We start from the raw sequence: 27,807 nt of genomic DNA on the forward strand, positions 1-27,807 counted from the left end.
CGCCATCGGTGTCCGTCGGTCCTGCCCGCCATCAAACCTGCTCGTCAGACCTGCTCGCCATCAGACCCACCCGCTGTCCGACCTGCCCGCCATCGCCTATCAGCCGATGTTCTACTCGCCCCAGGTAACAGCTCATCTGTGACAGTTTTTCACAGGGCGCACAGATTTCCTCTTCGTCCCAGCGACAGTCAGCATCCACCGTTCGAGCCTGAGCCTGCGCCCCTAGATTCTGCGACTTGTGCCTCGTGCAATCTAGTCCGGCGCACGGAGACAAAGCAGCCCTGCCTTTGCACACAGAGAGAGAGAGAGAGAGAGAGAGAGCGAGAGCGAGAGTTTACGAAAAAAAAAGAGAGCGAGAGGTGAGGGAGAGAAAGAGAGAGAGAGAGAGAGAGAGAGAGAGAGGGAGAGCGATCTGTGTTCGTTTCTATCACCCGGGAGCTCCTGCCTCTGCATCTGACCTGCACAAGTGGTGATTCAACATGGCTGGTCTGGATAAGGCTTTTATCGACCAAACGGTGGCAACCCTTGGTCCGGATTTTGATACAGAGGAACCAAAGGATATGGTTCCTTGCACAGAGGAGATGTCCCCTGGTCCTGATTTTCAGCCTGCGGGAAAACGCACCAAGCATACTTCGAAAGCGACAATGGTTCATCAGGAACGTTCTTATGCTCAGGTTGCCTCTGATTCTGTGGATTCTCAAGATGTTGACTGGGAGCATTTGCTGGAATTTGCCAACACTCTGCTTGGCGATTATGTCCAACATGATCATGAAGCTTTTTCTGACTCTGGAACTGAAGATGTGCTAGAAGCCACGGTGGACCCAAAAAATGTCTTGCACTCATTTTCGGTGTTTTATGACCGTGCTGTTATACTCTTCTTCACTGGCAGGATCCCAATGCTTTTCCATATTCGCCAGTGGCTGCACAATCTACTACAAGGGGAGGGTGTTGACGAGATTTTTGTTGGGCCCCAAGGCTTCTATGAGGTGCTGTTGAAATCTGAGAAGCACCGTGTTGATCTCCTGTCTAAACTGCCATTGTTCTTTGATCGCCATTTGGTCCATGTTGTGCCCTGGCGCCCAATGGCAGATTTTCAACGCCTACTTCAACGTGAATGCCTTGTGTGGGTTGAAGTGGAAAATTGTCCGACTGTCTATTGGCCACTGTTAAAGGATGCCATGGCCGTTGTGGGCACTGTTCTGGTCCCCCCGAGGGCCATGAATCGTAACCGTTTGTGTATGTTATGGGACACTGCTCGAAAAAGGCCTGCGTGGCTACGTCTTAATTGCTCTAGCATACATCCTTTGCACTTTCGTTTGAAATGGGGCAACTTTGCAGGACATTGCTTTTCGTGTGGAAAATTGGGGCATTTTATGGCCAAATGCCCAGGGAAGCAACAGACTTCAGATGCGGAGCATGTTGCATTGCCCATGGAAGATATGGTATGTGATGCTCCGTTGCAGGATGCCACCCAGCCACCTAAAGTTTTGGATAAAGGTAAACAACACGTTTCGGGTTTGGATTCCTGTGGCAATGACTGGGTGGATGTACGTGCAAAAAAAGGTAAAAGGTTTGATGCTGGCCTAGCGTATACTGGGCCTAATGCTTCACAGGATTCCATGCACACTTATATGCGTCGGAAAGAGATGTTGTCTTCAGAGCATCCTGCTCATCCTATGGTTTCTTCTGCACCTCGGAATCAGTCTACTAGAAAAGTATATTCGGACGGTCCAAAGGGCCCACCTGCTAAGTTGTCTTTTGATACTAGAGGTAATGTGATTACCCCATGGGATCGTCGTTATCCCCGCTCCACCCCCAAGCCAGTGGATATTCCGTCTACCTCTAAAGCCGGCCGTCAGAACTCTTTTGCCGTATTAGCTGATTTTTTGGATGAGGGAGTCCTTGACATTCTAGCAGACAAGGTTAAATCGAGGCAAGCTGTGCCTCGTTCCTGATTTTCTTTTGAATACACATGAAGATAGCCACGTGGAATGTGCGAGGCATTTGTTCTCGCCATAAGCAACATGCCATGTGGACTGTATTGCATGAGAATCAGTGGGATGTCTTGTGTGCTCTTGAGCACAAGAGTCACGGTGAAGCAGGAAAAGTTGTGGATTGTCATGGGTTTTGCTTGTTTTATGCAGGGACACATGCCATGCATTATTCTGGTGTCCTTATGATTGTACATGAGAAATATCAGCCTGTTCTTATTAAAAATGATGTACATGGCCGTTTTGTGGCGATTGAAGTTTTATTTGAAGGAGAGATCTTATGGTTGCTGGGCCTCTATGCTCCGAATGACCCGTTATCCCGCCAGGATCTTTGGAATACTTTGCAGACCTCCTTGTCACTTGGCAGACGGGGTTTTTTGATGGGGGATTTTAATGTGTGTTGATTCTTCACAGTCCACATAAGAACATTCGGTGCTGGATGCTCCGGAAAGTCGTGTGTGGAATGCTTTTGCTTTTGCTGTACTTAAGCAAGATCTCTGGTCTTGGCTCCACCCTTCTTCTATAGGGTTTACTTTCCATTCTGCGTAGTATGCAACTACATGGTCGCGGTTGGGCCGCATGTACATCATGCAGGATGATGATTTTCTTCTTGAGATGCTAGAAATGAAAATGTTGCAGCAATATCCCTTGTAGGACCATTTCTCTCTACAGCTTGAGATACTTGCACAACCCATTGCACCTTTTAAGCAATTCCTGGATAGACTCCCTTTATGCTTCAACTCCTCTTATTTGAAGCATTCAATCTTTCAGGGCTATATGCAGCAATTGATTGATCGATTTTTATTGGACTTCGCCGCTGAGGGCAATGCTTCTTTTGAACGACTGCTCTCTAATGTACAGCGGGTTGCTCGGCAGTATGGGATCCATCATGTCTCTCTTTGTCGGCGGCGTCAGCATGTAGCGAAGGACTTACTGGCTTTGGTTCGTTCTCTGCTGGGGGACACTCTACATGATGTATTCCTGCTGTCATTGGCAATGCGTTTGGCTGATCTTATTAAAGAGTTTCAGTTGAAATCTTATCAGCAGGCCAAATTGCAAAATTTGACTGAGAATTTGCAAGACAGTGCTTGTCAAACACATAAGTTCTTTCGAGCTCTACATGCATCTCCTGCTCAAGAAAATATGACTAGACTCCAAGATCCACAAGGTCGAATGGTGATTGATCCACAGACTATAGTGAATATGTGCAGGAATTATTTTATAGACCTTCTTGGTTCTTCTCCTTCCCCTTCTGACCAAGTTCCTCATGCACGTTCAGTTTTCTATGATTTGGTCCGCAATCAGGTTCCACTTGATATGCAAACTACTTTGGAGACAGATATTTGTGAGGCAGAGGTTATGGATGTTCTATTACACTTGCCCAAGGATAAAAGTCCCGGTCGGGATGGTCTCACCAAATGAATTCTTTGAGATTTCTGCTACCCAACTGGTGAAACCATTAACGGCTATGTTTCAGCACGTTTAGGAAACGAGGTTCATGCCTTCCTCATGGAAAGAAGGTCTTATTAAACTGCTTCTAAAAGTCCCTTCGCCGTCAATATTGAAACATTGGAGACCAATTTCTTTGATGGATTCGATGTATAAAATCTTTTCCAAAGTGATGGCGAATCGCCTCCACAAGCATCTTCTGGCCATTGTGCATCCTCTTCAATATGGTTTCATTAAGGGCCGCAACATTCTGCACAATATCTTAAGTGTGCAAATGGCTATTGACTATGCAAGGCACTCTAATCAGCAAGTGGTACTGATTCAATTGGATCTAGAAAAGGCTTTTGATTATTTAGACTGGTCTTTCATTGCAGAACTTATGTCTGCTATGGGCTTTGGTACTCGGATGTCCCGCTTGATCTACACCATTAGTACTGCGGTTTCTTCGCGAGTTATGCTAAATGGTAGTGTTACCCAGTCATTTGTCCTTGCACGCTATGTGAGACAAGGTTGCCCTTTAAGTCCTCTCTTCTTTGCCCTTGCAACTCATCCGGTTTTTTCGATGTTATCTTCTATGGCAGCTTCTACTCAGTTGGCTGGATTGTCCCTTTCTTTTGGACAGCACTTCATTACTCAATCTTTAGCTGACGACAGCTTTATGATTTTGCGTGCAGACAAGGACAATCTTCACAAAGCATTAGATGTTTGGACGCTCTTTGGTCATGCTTCTGGTCTTCATATCAATGCTTTCAAATCAGCCATTCTCAGTTGGATGGAGTCCGATTTACAGTCATTGGGCTGGCACGGACAGGTTGTTCTCCATGGTTCCATTGTCAGGCATCTTGGGTATCCTTTGGGTGTTGATGTTCGGCCAAAGAAACTTCTCAAGTGGATTTCACAGAAACTGGCAACTAAGTTTCTGTATTGGAAGTCGCAAGCTTGGCCCTTCCATGTTCGTCTCAAAGTGGCTCAAACAATTATGTTGCCAATGCTCACATATTTCTTGCCATTGCTGCCTTGGACTACTACTACTTTGAATGCTCTCACTTAGCACATTCGTTTCATGTTATGAAAGAAGGATTCCTTGCAGACAGGCATTTCATGGATTTCTTGATCGCATACATGTACCCCCAAACGCATGGGTGGTGGGGCTATTTTGGATGCCGAAACTCATATGCTGGCACTTCGTTGGTCTCTTTTTCGTGGCATGTGCGTGGATCATCACCCGTGGGTCGTTCTAGCCCGTTATTTTCTTGAGGATCACGGGCTTCTACATGGTAATACACAAATTCGGAGCTCCTAGTGGCATGTTCTTAATGCAGATTCTCGGTTTTCTAGTCCTTCCTCATCCCTGCTTGTTCATTTGGTCTGCTCCTGGAAATTGGTTCTCCAAAAGGCGCGTTGGCATCCAGCGGAGAACCGCTTACATACTAACTCTTTTCAACTGGAATTGTTGGCAGCTTCATGATTACTTTCTTGGGAATGCAAACATGAGCTCAGGCCAAAATTTAACCGCATGGCACGTTTGGGCTTGACTTCAGTTTTGCAGATGCCACCCTTGCCAATCGTAACGTCTTGATATCCTTTTGTACAGCCAGGAGGCTTTTCAAAATCCCTCATGGATACCGTGATTTATGGGAACAGCTTTTGTCAGTGCTCCAGAGTAGGCAACCCTTTCCTGCCCTTGCTTTGGATTGTCCTTGGCAAGACTGGGACCTTGCGGGTCGGTTGAATTTGGAAAAGGCCTCAGCTAACCAGGTGTATCATCTTCTGATTAAAGACCATCAACGGCTGGTTACTAAAGCTAATACTGTATGGGGATTGCGGAAATCTCAGTCATGGTGGAAGACAACTATGATGGAGAGCTAGTTGAACAAGACACCTTTCAAATGCAAGGTTTTTCTTTGGAAGGTGATGATTGGTGGTCTTCTGCTTGCTTCAGCCCTTTCCAAGCGTCGAATCTCTAATGGCCATTGTTTCTTTTGCACCACTACTGTGGAATCGGCCCATCATCAATTTATTTCGTGCCCTCTCGCTAAGAATATCTGGTCGCTCTTGTCAGCAGTTTGGCGAGCAGTGGTTGGCTTCTCGCTAAGCCCTTTTGATTGGGTTTTTGTACGACCGAAATACCCCACACCGACACAGTCGCATATGAAGATCTTGTTTCACTTTCTTAGATACTGGGGATGCTGGCACAATTGGACCACTCGGAATGCCTTTCTTTTTTATTCGGCCTCTAATGTCCTGGCACATATTGTGAGGCTTAAAGGTCTCTTGCATTGGCAGATAGATCTAATTTGCCACTCTAGCTTACTCCCTCGGGAGGACTTACTTTCCTGTCATATGGCAATTTCCTTTGCGTCTTTGCCATGACTTTTGTAACTCTTTTGTAGTTTAGTACTGGGCCTTTACACATGATGGCTTAGTGTCATCGTGTATCTTGTAATCAAGTAAACTTGTACCTTTTTTTTCGTAATTAATACAATTACCTTTTACGAAAAAAAAAGAGAATAGACTGGTGGTCTGATTTTCTAGTTGTGTGTGACCTTTCAAAGGCAAGAATAGCAGCAAACAACCCATTAGAAGCAGGCGACATCAATTTTGGGGTCTTCAGGAGCTGGCAACAACAACAACTAATGGCTGGTGACAACAATTTCTAGCATCTCTAGCAATAGTAGACGACAGCTCCTCGGTAGTTCTTAACAAGCTGTAGCCAATCTAAAGGATTTCTTCGCAAATCATTCCTGAATTTCTCTCTCTTCTGGCATTCTCTCACCTTCTTCAACTTATGCTCAATCATTCTCAGCATTTCTCAGCCTTTTGGATTAGATTTCAATCAAATTTGGTGGACAGCGGAGACATCTCTATTGTAAACCCTAAAATTTTATAGAAATTAGGGTTTGATAGCCACCTCAAGACCTATGCCAATTGGTTAAGGCATAATGCATTGAATTCAACACCTGAAATTTGTCTAATTGTTTGTCTAATTGTCAAGAAATTCAAATGCTAACCCATCCACTCTAATTGGGACAGCATTTCTCAACCTTTTGGATTAGATTTCAATCAAATTTAGTGGACAGCACAGAGATCTCTGTTGTAAACCTAAAATTTTGTAGAAATTAGGGTTTGACAGCCACCTCAAGACCCATGCCAATTGGTTAAGGTATCATGTACTAAATTCAACACCTGAAATTTGTCTAATTGTCAAGAAATTCAAATGCGAACCCATCCATTGTAATTGGGACAGCATTTGGCTAGTTGGTGGTTTCACTTGTGCAAGTCCTGAGTGAAAAATCAAGGGGCAAATGGCCCGAATTGATTGCTAATTGTTGCTATAGCTAGGGGCATTGGGAACAGCACAGAAGATTGTGAATCTTAGCTTGTAATCATTCCATTAGCAATCAAGTTAAAGAAATACCAAAAGGAGTGGCAATTTTGGGACCAACAAGGTATCCAATGTCCAAGAATATTAAGATAATTTGTGCATTTCAAGTTATGTTCATTTGCTAATTGCTATAATTAAGTGTTTAATCAAGGAATCACCACTCTTTCCAAGAAGGAAGTTTGGTTACATGGTTCCATTGCCGAGATACCACTCAATCCCTTGATTTGGTGGGCTTGAGGTACCTAATTGCAAGCCAAAGCTTTGTGTTAGTGCTGATTTTTGCTCTCAACTGAGAAATTACAGCAATATGTCTTCATGCAATGATGATGTCTCTTAGTATGAACATTCACATGAAATGAAGGAACTGCAATGCTTAATCTTGGACAAGGCTCAAACCATGGACAGCAAGCTGAAAATATTATTGTTGAGCATGATATAGGGCCTTCAAGGCATGATGAGACTGATAACCAGTAAAGTGAAGAGAATTTTGATGACCAGTTCAAGAATCGGATGAGGACCGCAACAAATCTCTTTGCTGAATTGGAAAGGGATCCTCAGTTCACCTGTTTTTGAATGCTCCAAAAAAGGAGACCAAGGGCAAGAAGAAGAAGACAACTTCTACACCTTTGAAACAACAAGATGCATCAAAGGTAATGCCAAAGCCTTCGCTTGAAGCTCCCAAAGATGCTAATGAAGCAAAACAATTGGAATCTACGGGGCAAGAAATGCAAATTCAAGGCCGTCATGGAAGTGCCAAGGCCCAATCCAATGGGCTTTGGACAGCCCAACATGCATGCTATGATAGGGCAACTAGGATACTTTTGTGGAAGTATAATTTTTAATGTTGTGGTTGGACAAGGACTGCATATAGGAATGTATGGCACAAATCTCTATGATATGCAACAGCCAATGCATGGTATGAAAGGCCCAATGTATTCAGGTATGGCTGGAAATATGCAAAACCATATGTATGGCAGCATTGGTTTGATGTCTGGGACACAAAGTAGCATGTTTGGAAATGCATATGTACCCCCAAATGCTTATGGGGCTCAAGGAATGAGTGTTGTTCATGCAAATGCTCCATTTGGTACTGGTTTTAATGTAAATTCAGCAAATGAACCCATTTTACAGCAGCCAGTGTATGACAACTCGACACCCAAAGGAGCAGCAAAAGACTATGATGAGGGTGGAAAAGCAGTAAAGTTTGAGTCCTTCACTAGTGCACAAGATAGGCTGAAAGCTTTGACTTTCATTCAACAACTTGATACAGCCTATTCAAGGGGAAACTTCACCAAGTCCTTGAAAATTTGAAAGGCAACCACTTTCTTGAAAGGGAATGCATTGTAGTGGTGGTCCACTCTTTTGATGCAAGGTAGAGCACCGTCAACGTGGGTACAATTCAAGCAAACGTTTGCATCAAATTGGTTGACAAGTACCTTTGATGTGGATATCATGACAGCTTGGAATAAGCTGGATACTAAGGAATGTAAGAATTTGAAGTAATAGAATAAGAAGTTTAGGGATATAATGCTGCCTATTACTACTTATCGCCCCATACCCCCTCATGAGCAAGTGGAAAAATATGTTTGTGGGCTATGTAATGAAAGAAAGAGTCAAGCTCTGATGGAGATGGGATGTTGTGTGCTTTCACATAATAAGCTACTCCCAAAGTTTTGGCATGATGTTATTATTGTGTGCAACATAGGTGCTGAATTGAAGCCCCACAAAAGCATTGAATGATTGTATATCTTATAAGGCTTGGCATGGTCATAAAACCCATATGGAACCATATACACGTCTTTGGTTGTTTGGTATATGCCTTGGTTTAAGAGCCAAAAAGACATAAGCTTCAAGATAAAGCCATCAAATGTATTTTCATTGGTTTTAGTGCCAACAGCAAAGGGTAGAGTTTGTATCAGCCCTCTAAAAAAAAATTTGCAAGTAGAGATATAATATTTAACGAAAATGCAGGTCATCCCTTTCTTAACTGCAAAAAATCAGCCACTTATTGGTCTAAGGATATGTTTGACAGCTTATTGCCTTCATTTCAGCAAGATGTACTTGAAAATGGTTATTTACAACTACTTATTGGAGGGGTACAACAGCAAAATCAGTCACTTTTGCATGAAAATCAGCAATCTGATATTCAGCCCATGGATCAAGACACTACTGATAATGTTATTCATTGTGAAAGGGTTACCATTCGAGAGGCAAACCGTGTTCCTAGATGGTTGTTAGATACTTCATGGGACAGAAAACAAGCTATTTCTCTTCCTAGCAAAACTCGAGCCTCCACTAGACATACTCAAGGTCATTTTGTTGCACAACCTCTTGTTGCTATTGCATCTAATGAAGAGTCTATATCTTTTAATTATGTTGACTGTATACATAAAAGTGGCACACGGAAGTGTTGTGACTTGCCTCCTAGCGAGCGTGCTATAGACACAAAGTGTGTTTACAAATTCAAACACAAATCTAATGGTGGCATTGATCATTACAAGGCACGCCTTGTTGCCAAAGGGTATGCCCAACAACATGGGATTGACTATGATGAAGCATTGCACTCACTTCACATATGACTACCATTCATAGTATTATTGCTTTGGCTGTCCATTTTGGTTGGCATGTGTATGAATTGGCTATGAAGACCATCTTTCTGAATGGTGATTTGCGTGAGGAGGTTTACATCACAATCTCTTGGCTTTGTTCAAAGGGGTTAGAGGGCAAGGTGTGTCGATTGCATAAGGCCTTATAAGGTTTCAAACAAGCACCTAGGACATGGTACGAGAAAATACATACTCACTTGATTGCTCTTGGTTTCAATAATTCACACATTGAGGGCACACTATATGTCTATAGGGATGGGGATGATCTCTTGATTCTCATTCTTTATGTGGATTGGATACTATTGACTAGGCCCCAGGAGACACACATTTCAGCCTTGAAGGTTGAATTGGAGCATGCGTTTGACTTTTCCAGTGCTTTTGGTACAAAAAAAGAATGGTTCATGGCATATGTACATTGACTATCATGCTTTGAACAAAATCATGATAAAGATTCGGTTTCCAATCCCTCAGATTGATGATATTAAGGATAGATTGCAAGGGGCAGCCATATAGATTTGAAAAGTGGCTATCATCAAATATGCATTAGAACAAAGGATGTGCCCAAGACAACTTTCAAGTCATTTTTTGGGTTGTATGAATTTCTCATCATGCCTTTCGAACTTACAGCTTTCAAGTCATCACCTTTTGGGTTGTATGAATTTCTCATCATGCCTTTCGGACTTACAAATGCTTCTGGCACTTTCAATTGGATGATGTATCGTATCTTTAGACCACATATGGCATTTGGGGATACTTTCCTTCATGACATGATTGTCTATTCAAAGAATGAGGCAAAGCATAGAAAGTACTTTGACATTGTGTTCAATGAGCTATATAAGTATAGGCTAGTTATCAATGACAAGAAAGTGAATTCTTTTTGCATGAAATCCACTTTTTGGGGCACATTGTATCGGCTAATGGTATATGTATGGACCCCACAATGGTCTAGACAATATCCTCATGGCCACCTTTAGGAATGATCATGAGATCCACATCTTCTTGGGTTTGTGTTCTTACTATAGGAAGTACGTACGTGGATTTGCTGAAATTGCATCTCCATTGCATGCTTTGCAAAATAAAAATGTGCCATTTAGATAGATAGCAATGGAAATTTCACCATTTGAAAAGTTAAAAGAAAAGATGACTTTAGATCCTATGCTTGTGCTGCTCGATATTAGAAATTCATTTGTGGTTCAGTGTGATGCATGTGGTAACAGCATCGGGGTTGTTCTTATACAAGATGACCGAGTTGTGGCTTATAAGAGCCAAATTTTCCACGGTGCAAAGAAGAACTTAAAAGTCTATGAGAATGAGCTCTTGGTTGTAATTTATGCATTGTCTATGTGGAAACATTACCTGTTGGGGGCTGACTTTACCATGCACACAGACAATCAAACTTTGAGGTGCTTCTTGACACGCACAAAGTTGTCAAAAGCATATGAGATGGGCAGATTTTCTCTCTACGTTTCATTTTCAGATTGTACACAATGATGGCAAAAAGAATGTTATGGCTAATGCATTGTCACATAAGCCACAAACTTTAGCAATCAGTATGGTTTATCACACTGAGTTGGATACTATGAAAGAGCAGTAGACTGCTAATTCAAACTTTGCTGATGTTTATGATCAGCTTTGCAATGACCAAAGGCATGACCACTTTGTGCTTAGAGATGAATTTTTGATGATGCATGGACAACTATATCACAAAGCAATTAAGGCCTAGAGTTATCACTGAAAGTCATGCTCTTTTGTATGTAGGATACAAGTATTTATGCCATAGTCAAGGCAATGAAGCATGTTGCATTACTCTTATTGGCCAACTTTAAGGCATGATGTAGAGCAGTTTTAACATTGATCATATGACACGTTTATTTTTGCAACACATCTTTAAGTATCATGGTATGCCGAAGTCAATCATCAATGATCGAGACCCTCAAATGACCAATTTATTTTGGAAGGGATTGTTTGAGAATATGGGTACCATGCTGAAATTCTCATCATCCTTCCATGCATAGAGTGCTAGTCAATCTAAGGAAGCAAATTCCACAATGTTGGATCTTTTGCGGTAGTATGTTTCAGAACACAAGATAGAGTGGGAGCAATATTTTCATTGGCAAAGCTCTATTGAGGTGGTTGAGGGTAGCAAGAAGGTACCACCTATCTTGCAAACTAATGATAAGATCTTTGAGGTTGATCATTATATGGAAAACGTGGATGCAACCTTTGCAAAGATAAAATACGCACTTCAGAGATCACAAGAAAAGCAAAAGAAGACAACTGATTGCCATAGACATGCTTTGCAGTTTGCAAAGGGCAATTATATATTGCTACATTTTGAAAAGGCAAGGCTGAAGAAGATAAAAGGAAGAGAGAGTTTGTATCCGACCTAGCGGATACACAATACCTTTCATGTGACTTTGTTAAGGCCTTTTCGTGGTGATGTACTAGAGGATGTATTTGCAAAAATTCAGCCTAAGATTGAGGAGCTAGATGAGATCTTAATACCCGACCAACTCTTAGTACATAGGGAAAGAAAGGTCAAGGGTAAAGTTTTCAAGAGGTATTTGGTGAAGTTTCAAAACTATTCACCAATGGATGCAGAATGGATGGGAGAGAATGACTTGGCAAACCATCCTCAATTGTTGCAACTTCACCTAGATGCCTTTCAATTAGAGTTGAATTTGGATCGGGCTTGCTCAAGTTCAGCAAAGCAGGGGTCCAAAGCATTCCTTGATGCTTAAGGGGAAGGTAGCACTTCCACTTCACCAGTTTTGGACAATTCTCGTATATAGTAGATCTCAAATATATTCAACATGAATCCAAGGTATTGCACTGACAGTATGCCTACCATGAGGTCACTACTCATTGTACTAGTCACTGTGAGATATATGTAGATATGTATGAGTTTCACCTAGGCACTGAAACTATACTTTTGCATCGATTTATAATCAGTTTGGCATGAGTTTTTGCCTCAATTTTGAGACAAAATTATGATCAGTTTCAGCTTAAATTTTGATCAATTTGAGAACTGCTTATGGTCACTTTTAGGATCACTCTTGCATCAGTTTCTAATCAGATTTTGCAATCAGTTTGTGATCAGTTTGGGGTCACATTTGCAACAGTTTGTGATCAGTTCTAAGATCAAGAAGCAATCAGTTTATGATCAGATTATGCTCAATTTTTAGTGAATTACAACTAGTTTCACGGACAGCAACATGTTAGTGAATGCCATTGACAATTTCAGTCATGGTTTATGCTGAGAATATGCTTTGCTATGGTTGTGAAGTCAGAACAATTGAGAAGCATGAGTTATAGATGAATCCAATGGGTTTCTAGCAACACTTTAAGCACTTTCGCCTTAGCTATATGTTTGAGCTAGACTATTTCTCAGTTTTATCTGATGTATATGCTGGCTTTTGGGGCATATGGCATGGTTAGACAACAGTGGCCAATAATGTAACTATGATACCTTAGAGAAATTCCAATGTGGTATGTTTTTCCTTTTGGCACAATGCAGTGCAATCCTGGACGATTGCAAGGATTTCAAAAGGGAGGCTCGTCACGGTGGCATGAAATTTTGAGATGCTTTAATATTGCTAATAACATTTGATAATCAAATGTGCAAGGTTGTTTAGCATATGTGATGCACATGGCAGTTATTTCATGGTAACAAGAACATGACCCCAAGGATGCAATGGGTGTCAAAGGCAAAAGTTGTAAAAAATTATGCCAACTGGGCTTTGGTGATCAATTGGTGTCAATTTTGACCCTAAGATACTTGTTTGGCCAATAAGTGTCAGTGGCAACATTAGGGACTAGCATTAATTAATTAATTAATGCCAATCTAAGGGTCAACAAAGGTTTGGGACCATTCCAAGTTGCAAATGGCCTAACTAATTTAATCATCGATGGGCACATTTAAATTTTTAGCAAGGTCAAAAGGGCTGAAATTACTTTTCAGAATTAAATTTAATGGCTACATAATGCTGAAATTTGGGTTTAGAAGGCTACAACTTGGCAAAAGAGAAAACATTTTTGAGCCTTGTTTCAGCCATTCAAATCAGTTTACAACCTGGGGGAGAGAAAGAGGGAGCTGTTGGTCCATCTTCTATTAGAGAACAGCAATTGGCTATAGGAAACAGCCATCTAGGTGCCTTAGCAAGCAGGTGACAGCAGGAAGATCATTATCTAGGCCTGGTGACTCCATCAAAAGGCTGCTAATGGCAGTTTTGGACCTCTCTGGCAGTAGGTGGCAGCATTGAGGTAGATTTGAAAAGTTGCAAGAAAAATTCGGCCATTTTCCGCGAGGAATCTCTGAATTTTCTCTCTCTTGCATTCTTTTTTTTTTCGTAATGGATGTTATATTTATAAAGTACTAAACGACAAAAGAGCTATAAAAGTCATGGCAAAGACGCAAAGGAAATTGCCATATGCCAGGAAAGTAAGTCCTCCCGAGGGAATAAGTCAAAGTGCCAAATGAGATCTATCTGCCAATGCAAGTAAGCCTAGCAATATGTCCCTGAACAATAGAGGCTGAATCAAAAAGAAAAGCATTCCGAATGGTCCAATTGTGCCAACAGCCCCAATATCTAAGAAAGTGTAACAAGATCTTCATATGCAACTGTGCCGGTGTGGGGTATTTGGGCCGCACAAAAACCCAATCAAAAGGGCTTAGCGAGAAACCAACCACTACTTGCCAAACCGCTGACAAGAGTTACCAGATTTTCTTAGCGAGAGGGCAAGAAATAAATCGATGACGGGCCGATTCCACACTGATGGTGCGAAAGAAACAATTGCCGTTGGAGATTCGACACTTGGAAAGGGCTGAAGCAAGAGGAAGACCACCAATCATCACCCTCCAAAGAAAGACCTTGCATTTGAAAGGTGTCTTGTTCAACCAGCCCTCCATCACAGTTACCTTCCACCATAACTGAGATTTACGCAATCCCCATACAGTATTAGCTTTAGTAATCAACCATTGATGGTCTTTAATCAGAAGATGATACACCTGGTTAGCTGAGGCCTTTTCCAAATTCAGTCGGCCTGCAAGGTCCCAGTCCTGCCAGGGATGATCCGAAGCAAGGGCAGGAAAGGGTTGTCTGCTCTAGAGCACCATCAAAAGCTGTCCCCATAAATCACGGTATCCACGAGGGATCCTGAAAAGTCTCCTGGCTGTACGAAACGATATCAACACATTGCGACTAGCAAGGGTGGCATCTGCACAATTGAAGTCAAGCCCAAACGTACCATGCGGTTAAATTTTGGTCTGAGCTCATGTTTGCCTTCCCAAGAAAGTAATCGCGAGGCTGCCAATAATTCCAGTTGAAAAGAGTTAGTAGCTAAGCGGTCCTCCGCTGGATGCCACTGAGCCTTCTGGAGAACCAATTTCCAGGAACATACCAAATGAGCAAGCAGGGATGATGAAGGACTAGAAAACCGAGAGTTTGCATTAAGAACATGCCACTAGGAGCTCCGAATTCGAGTATTACCATGCACAATCCCGTGATCCTCAAGAAAATAACGGGCTATAAAGACCCACGGGTGATGATCCAAGCACATGGCACGAAAAAGAGACCAACGGAGTGCCAACATATGAGTTTCAGCATCCAAAATAGCCCCACCGCCCATGTGTTTCAACGCATATGCATGCGACCAAGAAATCCATGAAATGCCTGCATGCAAGGAGTCCTTCTTCCATAACGTGAAACGAATGTATTGAGTAAGAGCATTCAATGTAGTAGTAGTCCAAGGCAGCAATGGCAAGAAATATGTAAGCATTGGCAACATAATTGTCTGAGCCACTTTGAGACAAACATGGAAGGGCCAAGTCTGCGACTTCCAATACAAAAACTTAGCTACCAGTTTCTGTGAAATCCACTCTAGTAGTTGCTTCAATCGAACATCAACACCCAAAGGGTACCCAAGATGCCTAACAATGGAACCACGGGGAACAACCATTCCCTGCCAGTCCAATGACTGTAAATCTGACTCCGTGCAACTGAGAATGGCTGATTTCAAAGCATTGATATAAAGACCAGAAGCATGACCAAAAAGAGTCCAAACATCTAATGCTTTGCGAAGATTATCCTTGTCCGCACGCAAAATCATAGAGCTATCATCAGCCAAGGATTGACTAATGAAGTGCTGTCCAAAAGAAAGAGACAATCCAACCAACTGAGTAGAAGCTGCCATATGAGATAACATCGAAAAAACCAGATGAGTCGCAAGGGCAAAAAAGAGAGGACTCAAAGGGCAACCCTGTCTCATAGAGCATGCAAGGACAAATGGCTCGGTAACACCACCATTCAGCATAACTCGCGAAGAAGCCGCAACACTAATGGTGTAGATCAAACGAGACATCCGAGTACCAAAGCCCATAGTAGACATAAGTTCTGCAATGAAAGACCAGTCTAAATAATCAAAAGCCTTTTCCAGGTCCAATTGAATCAATACCACCTCTTGATTAGAGTGCCTTGCATAGTCAATAGCAATTTGCACATTTAAGACATTATGCAGAATGTTTCGGCTTTTAATGAAACCATATTGAAGAGGATGCACAATGGCAGGAAGATGCTTATGGAGCCGATTCGCCATTACTTTGGAAAAGATTTTATACATAGAACCCATCAAAGAAATTGGTCGCCAATGTTTCAACATAGACAGCGAAGGAACTCTCTCTCTTGCATTCTCTCACCTATTCCAACCCATTCTCAAGAGATCTCAACTTATCTCAGCCATTTGGAGCAAATCTCACCAAATTTGGTGGACAGCAAAGGGAATTCTAGTGTTAGCCCTAAATTTCTGCAAAAATCAGGGTTTAACAGCCAAGTTGGGAACCATACCATTCGTAGAAGGCATCATACACTGAATTCAGCACCTGAAATTAATGGAATTATTAGAGAATTCAGATGACAGCCCATCCATTGTGAATTTGGGGCAACATTTAGCCATTAGGCGTCCAATTAGAGCAAGTCCTAGGTGAAATTCAAGGGGCAATTGGCCTATTTTGTGTACTAACTATATCTACAACAAGGGGCTTTTGGAACAGCCAAGGATATTGTGGATTCTCAGCTTGTACCCAATCCATTAGTCAATAAATTTAAAGAAATACCAAAAGGGGAGCTAGTTTTGGGGCTAACAGGGTATCTACTGTTCAACAATTTGAAGGTAAAGTGTGCATTTCAATTTGTGATTATTTACTCATTGTTGTAATTAAGTGCTTCATTAGGAATCACCACCCTATCCGAGAAGGAAGGCAAGTTTCAATTTACTATGAGTGTATGTGCACGTGTGTACAGGCTGAGCATTAATCTAACAATCCATAGATAACAAATTTAACATATGGGCACTACTTTGAGGTTCTCATCTTCTTTTCATTGAAAAACAAATGGATAGTGGAAAGAGGCTAATTTCAGTCGTCTAAATCTTTTGGAAAGCTATGTGTTACACCACAAGACAAAGTGGAAACAATATGTCATTGGTAGAGTTAGCTTATAACATGCATATTACCACTAACAAAGTCATTTGAGATTGAAAGGGGGAAACACAGTCCCACCCATTTACATACAAATGATATGATATTTTAGGCCAACTAGTGTGTCTAGAGCATGGATAAAGCATATGCAAAAGTGAAGTTCAAGGTTGCATCCCATCTATGTATGGTATGTTCCGTACCGTACGTTCATTCCATACGGTACCGTACGGTTTGCGTGCATTCGAACTATACAAAAAACAATTGACCATTTAAAATTTTTGTTGGCACATTTTTTTGAGATTGTGCCCATTTTTTTGGGTTGTTATACATTCAAAATTCTCTTCTTTCACAATCCATCCTCTTTCATACTCCTCGCTCTTCTCTTCTCCCTCACCTCAGCCTTTCTAAAAGGGAAGATCCCCTCCCCCATCTCACCGCACAAATCTGCCTCCATCTTCATCAATCTCTCTCTTGAGCTCAACTTTCAAGCCTCCTTCTTCAATCACCCTACTCTCTCTCTCCCTCTCCCTCTCCGTATCCCTATCCCTTTCCCTCACCTTCTCTTCTTCTCCTCTCCTTCGCATTCTACATATTGCCTAAACATACGAAACCACCTAGTGAAGTTGGATCTCCAAAGGGTTCAAGCCAAGCAAAAGAAAATAGCTGATAATCACCATTGTGTGTTAGAGGTTTGTTAAGGGTGATTAGATTCTTTTGCATTTTGAAAAGGCAAGGCTTAAGAAAATAAAGGGCAAAAGAGCACTTATTCCTTAAGTTCAGTATGAGATACTATCAGCCTTTTCAGGTTTTGCAAAATATCAGTAAGATGGCTTACAAATATCAGCCTTTTCGGGTTTTGCAAAGTATTGGTAAGATGGCTCACAAATTAAATCTACCTGCTCATTGGAAGATTGACAACACCTTTCAGAGGTTAAGGAACTTGATGAGATCTTGATTCCAAACCATATATTGGCACATAAGAAAAGGAAAGTTTTGCAAAGCTAACTGGTGAAGTTTCGGAATTATTTGATAGATGGAGGAGGGTGACATAGTAAATTCACCTTGGTTGCTACAACTTTACATAGAGGCTTTTCAAATAGAGCCCACTTTGCACTGACATCATCAATGAGTTAGTCTATTGTTATTTCTAGCAACCAGCCATTCTAGCAGTTGTAGACCTGCTTGTTACATAAATTAACCAATGAAATTGTCAGCGACAATCTTTCTTATCTCACTGGTCATTTGTAGCAAATGGACTTCCATAAAGAGTCCCCCTTCTTGATGTCATACTTGGATTATCTCCAGATGGATAGATTCTCTGCATAAGACTCTAGGCTCATTCTCTTGTGAGATCTGCACAAGACTAGGCTCACTAGCCTGTGGTTCCTCTTGATAACCAATATCCGATACTCTAACCCACTATCCTCTCTCACATCTGCTCTAGCATAACTAATCTGGGCACCTAGAAGCAAATCTGTTAAACATAATGGAGGTAGCTGTGAAACCAAAGTAGAAAGGGATTGTGTTTTCTAAGAAGCACAATTGGAAGAAGAAATGGCACCACCTAATGAAGTGGATTGAGATCTTGAAGAGCATGTCTATATTGACAATTGCCTTGACTCTGACTCATAGAGCCAATATCCACCAGTACCTGTCCTCCAATGTACTTCAATACCTGAAATTCCTTACTCCCTTGCCACCAATATGCTTGGTGTGGACCACCCCAACAATTGGCACTATAAAAAATGAAATACATCAGCATAGGCATTGGCACTCAAGGCTGGCCATCTCAGATATAAAGCTAGCCCCATAGCTCAATGCAATAAAGTTAATGCCCTGCTACCCTCATTATCCTATACACTACTTGGCCAAACTGTCAAGTCTGCAAAATCTGTCCCACAGCCACCATAGTCGCCTTTTCGATGTCTAAACTGGAATATATTTGGTGCTTAGATGCCAAGAATGACTTCTACTCATACAGGGATCTCATCTTTCAAATAATATGGTCACTCGGGCATCAAGCATCAAGAAACAACAAACAGAGACTAATAAAGAGGAAGCTGCACTTAGTACATTAAAAGAGAGAAAATGGAGAGAGAGGGTCCATGCACAAGTTGCCAACAAATCACACATCGACAACAAGTCACCCTGATAAGTTGAACTCGAGTAATATAAGACGACTGGTCTAGCAGTGCACATGCACTTTTTAGATGCACCCCTGCTCTGAAGGTTGCTTCTATGGGACCAATAGCTGGGTAGTGTATCTGTAGGCAGTGGCTACTTGTAACCCATGTGTTCCTATTGTAGAAGGACTTACTGTTTATCAGCTAGAATTGAAAGCCTCTTAATATAAATAGTGCCACCATTACTTTCACAAGATTAAAACTTCGTAAAGAATGCTTTGCAGTATATCAACAGAAGCATATGATGAAAAGTAGGTAGCATCAGCAGTATGCTTTTGCATTGATGCAACCTCTGAACTCACCAAATACAAAGAGCCAACATAAAATGTGAAACCATGAAATGTTGTTGCTCGTACATCTGGCTCAACTATCTTTAACAACATGGCATCTCCATTTACTTTCCACTGTAAATTTGGTGTGAACCTGTGCAAAAACCCTTTAATTATCAGAAACCAATTTTAAGTTACAATGGAGGACATGAGTAAATTCCTTGGGCTAACATATCCATGTTGGCCTTTTCAACTTTTAGAAACTCATCAGGAACCATCAACATTGATACTGAGCATTCCTAATAACTGATCATAAAAAGTGACATTAACATAAACCAGCTAGGGTTCCTTTCAAGAACTGCCATGATAAAGGAATACCAGTGGAGACTTCTCCAGTACACAAAACAATGTGCAATTATAAGCATATCAGTATCAATGTCCATGTGTACTGAATAGGTAGATATAGAACTTAATTGCTCTGGAGTTCTCACCTTGACGAACATGGAAACTCTGAAGAAATTGAGCTCCTCGAGGCAACAGCCTAAACACAACAACCATATTAAGAGTAGTGCAAAACTTCATATTCAAGCAAAATTTTCCATGTTTTCAAACTGCCCCTGTTATAAAACCATAATCTGTTCCATTTTAATCAGCATACTTCTATCCAACCGGTACCAACAACTGGTTTTCTTTCTGCCACAGCTTGAATGACAACATCAGTGACAAGTGAACTATCCTCAACAAGCAGATGTGTGCACTCAGCACACCAATGTCCAATAAGAAATCCACCTGCAAGCATTCAATGTTTTATTAAAAGAAGATAGAAGCATGTAAATGGGAGAAGTTTTTGAGACCAAAATTTGTAAATCCATAAGTTTATTGCACTTGAGTATATAGCATTGCACGGTAAGTTTTCTGTCTTATGTCACACCGAACTTTCATGTTTTGACTACAACTGGTTAGCAACACAAGACCAATAGATGACCAGATTGTCAAAGCTGAAAAAGTTCACATTGATATAGTGCATTGTCTAAAGATGGAGATAGAACAAGCTGTCTGCACAATCCTGCAGCCCAACACACTCCAAAGGGTGAAAATAAGAGGACCATTACATACATGGATGCCCTACCTACAACAAACAATACCACACCCTTTTGCATATGGGTTTGGTGCCCACATCAGATCATAGAATTCCTTGACCAGAAATGCTTGGAGCCCTACATCTTGGAGCTTCTCAATATCCAAAATTCACATACATGACCCCAAGGAGTAGTGGCTCATGCCCAAGCCATGAATCAGCAGCGGCATACTTACAAACCTCTTTAGAACCACAGCATCCAGCCCCACAAAGCACCAGCAGAGGACCACCTTGGGTGACCATTGACAAAGCTAGGAGAGCCCACCCCCGTGTTCAGCACCATCCATGCAGCTAAGAGAGGATCCAGGTCACACAAGACATTCTAACAAAGACTCAAATTGGCAGATGATATCAAGGGTGTGCTGAGACCTCTCCACCATAATTCTCATTTGGACCTTTTAGAATAGCAAGAAAGCTACAAGCTTTGTATACACAACTTGAAAGAAAATTTTCAAAGTTATTTTGATGGCTTCTGTTACATTTATCTATGCCTTGATATACCATGGATAAATTGATCCACCTACATGATTGAACCTTCTTTCTTTATTCCTTCTACTTGAACAAGTCGTTTCACAAGTTCATGGAGACCAAACCCTAATTCATAGGTAGATTTTTGGGGGACTTGGCTAATCTACCTCTCATAGATCATCCCATTTTTTCATCTATAAAATCAGGTGTGTGGCCACATCGATTGTCTCGTGCTTTCATATTCTTGATGTGGAGAAAGCAAGGGTTAGAGTGTGTGTGTTACATCCTTGATGAAACTAGTGTAAACCACATTTTAGTAAAAATTGAGTAGTGTGACTGATATAAAAGATCATGTGACATAAATAACCAAGAAGGATATATGGCCTTGCACGTGCCAATGGATATAAGAAAGACTTTTTTCTTCGTGGTGGGGATGAAACTAATAGAGCTCAAGCTAGTCAAGCTATGGCTAGCCAAATGGCGACATCAAATAGAAGTGTGCATCCAAATCTATGTCTAGTCCAAGCACAAAAAGGACTCCATTGCTATCTTCTAGTGGACCAAGGGGCTCATTGAAAAGTTCAAGTATCCAAGCAAGGTTTCGAAACCAATGCATCATGCATGCCACTCTAGAGAGCCCACTTCGTTATTCATCAATGTGTCATTGTTTTCAATGTGGCTATCATACACCAATAGAAGAGCAGAACTAAGGGCAATTATCCATATATGATACAAGTGAGAAGATCCCTCCGAGGGAGCTAAAGAGGAAAAAGGTATCTATAGCAACTCAATCGGAGTCCTTGAAAGGAACTTGGGCCAAACATAGATATGCAATCCTATGTGATGAATGGTTGAAAGAGGAAAGGTCTATAAAGTCTTGGTGTCTATATGCAGACGCACAATGTTAATTAAGGCCAATACCTCTGCTTATTGATCTTACCATTATATGAGCTTTTATTTGGAGCCACAAACAAGAGGCCATCATGGACATAGGAGTGCAAAATGTGGTACATGTGGCTATAGATAATAGTAGCCATTGAACTTTAACTCCATTCGTCTCGCACCAAGAAAGAGTTGTTGGGAATAAAGGCCTCGTGCCTTTAAATGTGCTCAGGTGTGAACACACCCTTAGCACTTGTACTTACACATATATATCTATCTAAAAACCAAAAGATACACACTCGTTATTGTACCTAAAATCATGCACACTCTCTGCTCTACTCTCTCTCTATCTCTCCGCGCCTAAGGAACACCTGTTGTCTTGATCTTCGTGCCTAGCCCGTCACTACAAACTGATATCAGAGCGGACAAGAGACAGCTCAAGTGTTATAGGAGTCCCAAGTGGACTCGACGAGCGTCACTAGGCAGTCAGGTATGAGCGGTAGTCGCTGGCAGGCAATAGTCGCAGGCAATGAGAACAGTCGACAGCTACAAGCATCGTAGGTAGTCGCAGGCAGTTAGGACAGTCAACAACTGCAAGCATTGTGAGCAGGTGCACGCAATGAGGACAGTTGACAGGCGCCACGTGAGACTCCGGCGAGGAGACAGGGTAAGCGAGGCATAGGTCGCGTAACGTGATGGGCAGCAGCAGCTGACGGGCGACCAACAGACGGCCGTTTGGCAGGCACGAAAGGTCACAGACTTGAACGGCCATTGACCTATAATTCTTCTTTTTTCTTTTTCAAAAATTTTGAGTTTTCTCATGCCTCCTCTCTTCCAGGTATTCACACGTGCAAGCAAAGTGTGCAAATCTGTGCAGATGTAGGCCCAAAAATTTGGAGCTTTTCCCGAACTTGGGGATCTTAACACAGAACTGGACAATCTAACTCAGAAATTTGCAAAGTCAATGCACATTTGCCCGAGAATTTTGGGGTTTTTCACAATTTAGTGAAATTCTTTCAATTTCACTGAAATTAGTGCACGCAGGACTTGGAAAATTTGGGAATTTGTCCAGATTTGGTGCGAGCAAGATGCAACACTGATATCTATCTCAGAAATTGCAGGAATTTGTGACATTTTGTCCCCGACATTTGGAGTTTTTCATGTACATGCACAAATTGGGCTGAAATTTACCCAATTTCTCGATATTGATGCACATTGAACCCCAAGCAATTTGGGGCTTTTGCAGTTTGGGCAAAATTTGTGCGCCATTTGGTCATTTTATGTACATGCAGGTTCAATTCCATGCAATTTGGGCATCCAACACTTGTAAAATTTGGGGATTTTGCTGAAATTGCTCTATTTTGGCGAAATTGGCATGTTCTATGCATGATAGAGAAAATGCATATATGTGGTTGACACTTTGAGCACAAATATTTTGGGGCTTTTGACCATTCGTGTCAAATTTTATGCCTGTGGGTACATGTACAACAAAAATTGCAGCTAAAATTTGGGATTTCTCATGTAATGTGATGTATATGCCCTTGAAACAGCTGTAATCAGTTGTGAAATGCTGTAGCACATGGTTTGGTGCTTCTGAAAATTTAATTATAGATCTGAAATTTGTGCTTCTAAGCGGTTGTTTATTGCTGGTTGGTACTTGTTTGTACCTTGGTCACTTGGGTGACAGTTTTGGGCCTGCATTTGCTGTTTTTTGGTCACATTTGGGCTGAGAATCATGGCTGGCAGCAATGACAGCAATAATCTAATGCACATAAAGAAGCTTGAAGGAGCACATAACTTTGCAGTTTGGCAAAAGCAGTGCAACAATATCATGTTGCAAAAGAAGCAGGCAAAGCCGATCAAAACACAAGGGGCAAAGCCCACGGACATGGAACAGGAAGATTGGGATGAGTTAAATGAGCTTGTGTACTCAACCATTGAGCTATCGATTTCTAATGCCTTGCCGTTTAACATTGAAGGTTTGGATTCAGCATATGCTATATGGACTCGACTGGAAGAACTGTATGCACAGAAGAGTGCTGCACGCAAAGTGTATTGGCTGAAAAAGCTTATGGATTTGCGTATGAAAGAGTATACAGCAATGTCTACTCACTTGAGTGAGTTTAACTCCATTTTCAGCCAACTGGTTGCCTTGAAGTTCATGATTGATGAGGAGCTTTACACCCTACCAGAGAGTTGGGATACATTCAGGACTGCTATGAGCAATTCTAATGTGATCCTTTTATATGCTGATGTAGAGAGTACTCTACTTATGGAAGAAATGAATCGGCAGAACAAAGGATTCAATAAGTATTCCAATGCTTTGCATATTAGGGGCAAATCACAGCAAAAAGGCAAATATGATAGCAAGGGATGCAGTAAATCACATGGCAAAGATGTTGAATGCCATCATTGTGGCAAGAAGGGTTACTTTAAACGTGACTGCTACAAATGGAAGAAAGAGAAAGGAAAAGGCAAGAAGACAGATGATAGCAAGGAACAGAAGAAAGACAATCAACCTAAGAAGAGCAGTGTCAAAATTGAAGAGGTGAATGTAGTCACTCATAACAGCGATAGTGGCAGTGAGGTACTCTTTGTCTCTTCACACTTTAGTGCACATGCTTTACTTGCAGATACTGATGATGACATGCATACCCAGATTCTCGGTTCAGGTGCTTCCTTTCATGTCACCCCTCATCCTGAGTGGTTCTCTACCTATACAAGGGGTCGACATGGTGTTATCCATCTTGGGGACAACTATGCATGTGACATTGCAAGTATTGGCAATATGTAGTTGCAATTTCAGCATGGCTTTGTCTTCACACTTCAGCATGTACGGCATATACCTCAACTCAATAAGAGCTTGATAAGCACAGGGCAGTTAGCTGATGATGGTTTTCATACCACCTTTGGTGATGGAAAATGGAAGATCTGTAAGGGATCTAGAGTGATTGCAAGAGGTTGCAAGAGTAATATTTTGTATCCACTTCATGTATCTAGTGTGTGTGCCCATGTTGTTGCCGTGACAGAGCAACCAAGCATTTCCTTGTGGCATGGCCGGCTGGGATACATGAGTCAAACAGAAATGAAAGTGCTCTCTCATTTGGGTTACTTGCCTTGTCTTCGTTATACTAATTTTGAGCATTGTGATCATTGTATTTATGGTAAACATGCACAGATGTCTCACAAAAAGTCTCTTTCTTTGAAATATTCTCATCTAGAGTTAATACATTCGGATGTATGTCAGATGCCAGGAGGAGGAAAGAAATATTTTGTCACCTTTGTCGATGATGCTACACAAAAGGTATGGGTTTATCCTATTCGTAGCAAAGATGAAGTGCTTGAGAAGTTTAAAAAATTATTGGCATTGGTTGAAAATCAGACTGATAAGACACTTAAGTGTCTTTGCTCTAACAACGGTAGGGAATATGTGTCCAAGGCCTTTCAAGCATTTTGTGACAGCAAAGAAATAAAGAGGGAGCTCACTGCCCCTCATAATCCACCCCAAAATGGAGTTGCAAAGCATATGAATGGAACCATACAAGATAAGGTCCGTAAGATGTTGTCTCACGCTGTATTACCCCATGGTTTTGGGGCAAAGGCTGTTATGACAGCCATTCACTTAATTAATCAGTCACCAAAAAGGTCTTTGGGATGGGGGGGCGAGGTTCCCCAAGAAGTGTGGTCGGGCAAGCCACCTTCACATACTCACTTGAAAGTGTTTGGCTGCGAGGCTTTTGTGCACATTCGTAAAGAAAAACGCAACAAACTTGAGCCAAAGTCTTGTAAATGCATTTTTCTAGGATATGGTGACGAGGGTAAAATGGGGTATAGATTATAGGATCCCGAGAAAAGGAAAGTAGTACGCAGTAATGATGTTATCTTCCGGGAATATTGCATGCATAAACAGCCCAAAAAGACTAAGGAGGTCCGTAGGGTTGTAGTCCGGGAAGAAATACCTTTTAGACAGTAAAATGTGCCCGCTGTACAGCAGCAAATACCTGCTGTAAATGAACCTATAAATGCAGAAAATGATGCTAGAAATTATCAACCAGATATTGCCCATGATAATGAGCCACTACATGTGCAGGAACAGCCAGGACAGCAAGCTGTTAATGCTGATTTGCAGGCTGAAATGCCAGGACAGCATGCTGAAAATGGAAATTTGCAGGAACAACCAACAAACAATGATCATTGGGTTAGGAGATCGTCTAGGGCTACTAGACAACCTGATAGATTTGTTCCTGGTGCAAACAATGTGACTGATTATGTCATGTTGACCGACTGTGGTGAACCGTCTTCCTTCAAAGAAGCAATGGACAAACAAGACAGTAATAAATTGTATAAAGCCATGTTGTCAGAAATGGAATCTCTTGAGAAAAATGGTACTTGGGACTTAGTGCAGTTGCCTAAAGGGCAAAAAATACTTCCATGCAAATGGGTTTACAAGATGAAGGTCACTTTTGGTTCCTCACCAAAGTACAAAGCAAGATTGGTTACGAAGGGGTACAAGCAGGAACATGGAATTAACTTTGATTAAATTTTCTCTCTTGTAGTCAAGATGACTACATTGAGAACCATTTTGGGCTTGGTTGCAGGTAAAGATATGGAGCTTATACAGATGAATGTAAAGATTGTGTTTTTACATGGCGATCTGCATGCAGACATATATATGCAGCAACCTGAAGGGTTTGTTGAAAAAGGAAAAGAAAAGATGGTATGTAAACTCAAAAGGAGTTTGTATGGACTGAAACAAACACCAAGAGAATGGTATCATAAGTTTGATACATTCATGCAGTCTCAAGGCTTTCATAGAAGTCAAGTGGATTACTACTTGTATACCAAGAAGGCAGCAGATGGCAGCCTAATTATCTTGGTTTTGTATGTAGATGACATGCTGATTACTGGCAAGGATACTCATGCCTTGGACTCACTGAAGTAAAGTCTTCATGGCAGCTTTGACATGAAGGATCTTGGTGATGCAAATCACATTCTTGGAATGCGAATACTCAGAGATAGGTCGAAAGGATTACTCTATCTATCTCAGCAGGAGTATATCTCCAAGGTTTTGCAGCGTTTCAATATGGAGGGGGGCAAAAAGATTGGGATTCCATTGCCTCCATATGTGAAACTCAGTGCAGAGGACATCCCTACATCTGATGATGAGAAGGCTGAAATGGCCAAGATACCACAGGCTTGAGCTGTTGGCAGTTTGATGTATACTATGGTTGCTACACGTCCTGACATTGCCTTTGCAGTGGGAGTGGTTAGCAGATACATGGCAACCCCTGGCAAGAAGCATTGGGATGCAATGAAAGGTATTATGAGATACCTCAAAGGCACAAAGGAGTTGTGCATCTGCTTTAGAAAGCAGAAGGCATCTATTGTTGTCTTTACAGCTGCAGACTATGCTGGTCATGCGGACTACAGAAAGTCCACTTCTGGGCATGTGTTTACTTTCACAAGAGGAGCAGTCTCTTGGATCTCCAGGCTACAAAAGTGTGTTACATTGTCTACTATAGAGGCAGAGTATGTGGCTGCCATTGAAGCATGCAAGGAGGCTTTATGGCTTTCACGTCTAGTGGGAGAGCTTGGCATCACAGAGTTACCTGTTCTCCATTGTAATAGTCAGAGTGCTATCATGCTAGCACGGAATCCTGCCTTTCATGGAAAGACAAAGCACATACAGGTAAAGTACCACTTCATTAGAGATGTACTTGACAACAAGAGCATTGAGCTTGTCAAAGTGCAAACAGATGATAACCTTGCAAACCTTCTCACGAAGGGTCTTCCAGCAAAGTGGTTTGCTCATTGCCGACAGATGATGGGAATTGGATAGATATATGTATTTCGACTTTGTACATACCTAGACTTAGCTTATTCTTTTCTCCTCTTAAGGCACATTGCCTTTAGGTGGGAGGTTGTTGAAAATAAAGGCCTCGTGCCTTTAAATGTGCTTGGG

The 27,807-nt window shown here is 41.6% G+C and overlaps 1 protein-coding gene across 1 annotated transcript in view; it reads right to left on the minus strand.

Annotated features, from left to right (window-relative positions):
• Positions 1-27,807, minus strand: part of NBS1 (nijmegen breakage syndrome 1) — a 219,384-nt gene that overhangs the window by 116,673 nt on the left and 74,904 nt on the right. The window contains exons 5-7 of the mRNA XM_087693122.1: positions 20,016-20,146; positions 19,849-19,898; positions 19,391-19,511 (exon numbers count right to left, since the gene is read on the minus strand). Coding sequence (XP_087549248.1) covers positions 19,391-19,511; positions 19,849-19,898; positions 20,016-20,146 — 302 coding nt within the window. The remainder of the gene's footprint in view (positions 1-19,390; positions 19,512-19,848; positions 19,899-20,015; positions 20,147-27,807) is intronic.

The sequence above is a fragment of the Lygodium microphyllum genome, chromosome 14, assembly GCF_053477565.2.
Source record: "Lygodium microphyllum isolate KBCC chromosome 14, Lygodium_microphyllum_v1.1.10, whole genome shotgun sequence".
Lineage (NCBI taxonomy): Eukaryota > Viridiplantae > Streptophyta > Polypodiopsida > Schizaeales > Lygodiaceae > Lygodium > Lygodium microphyllum.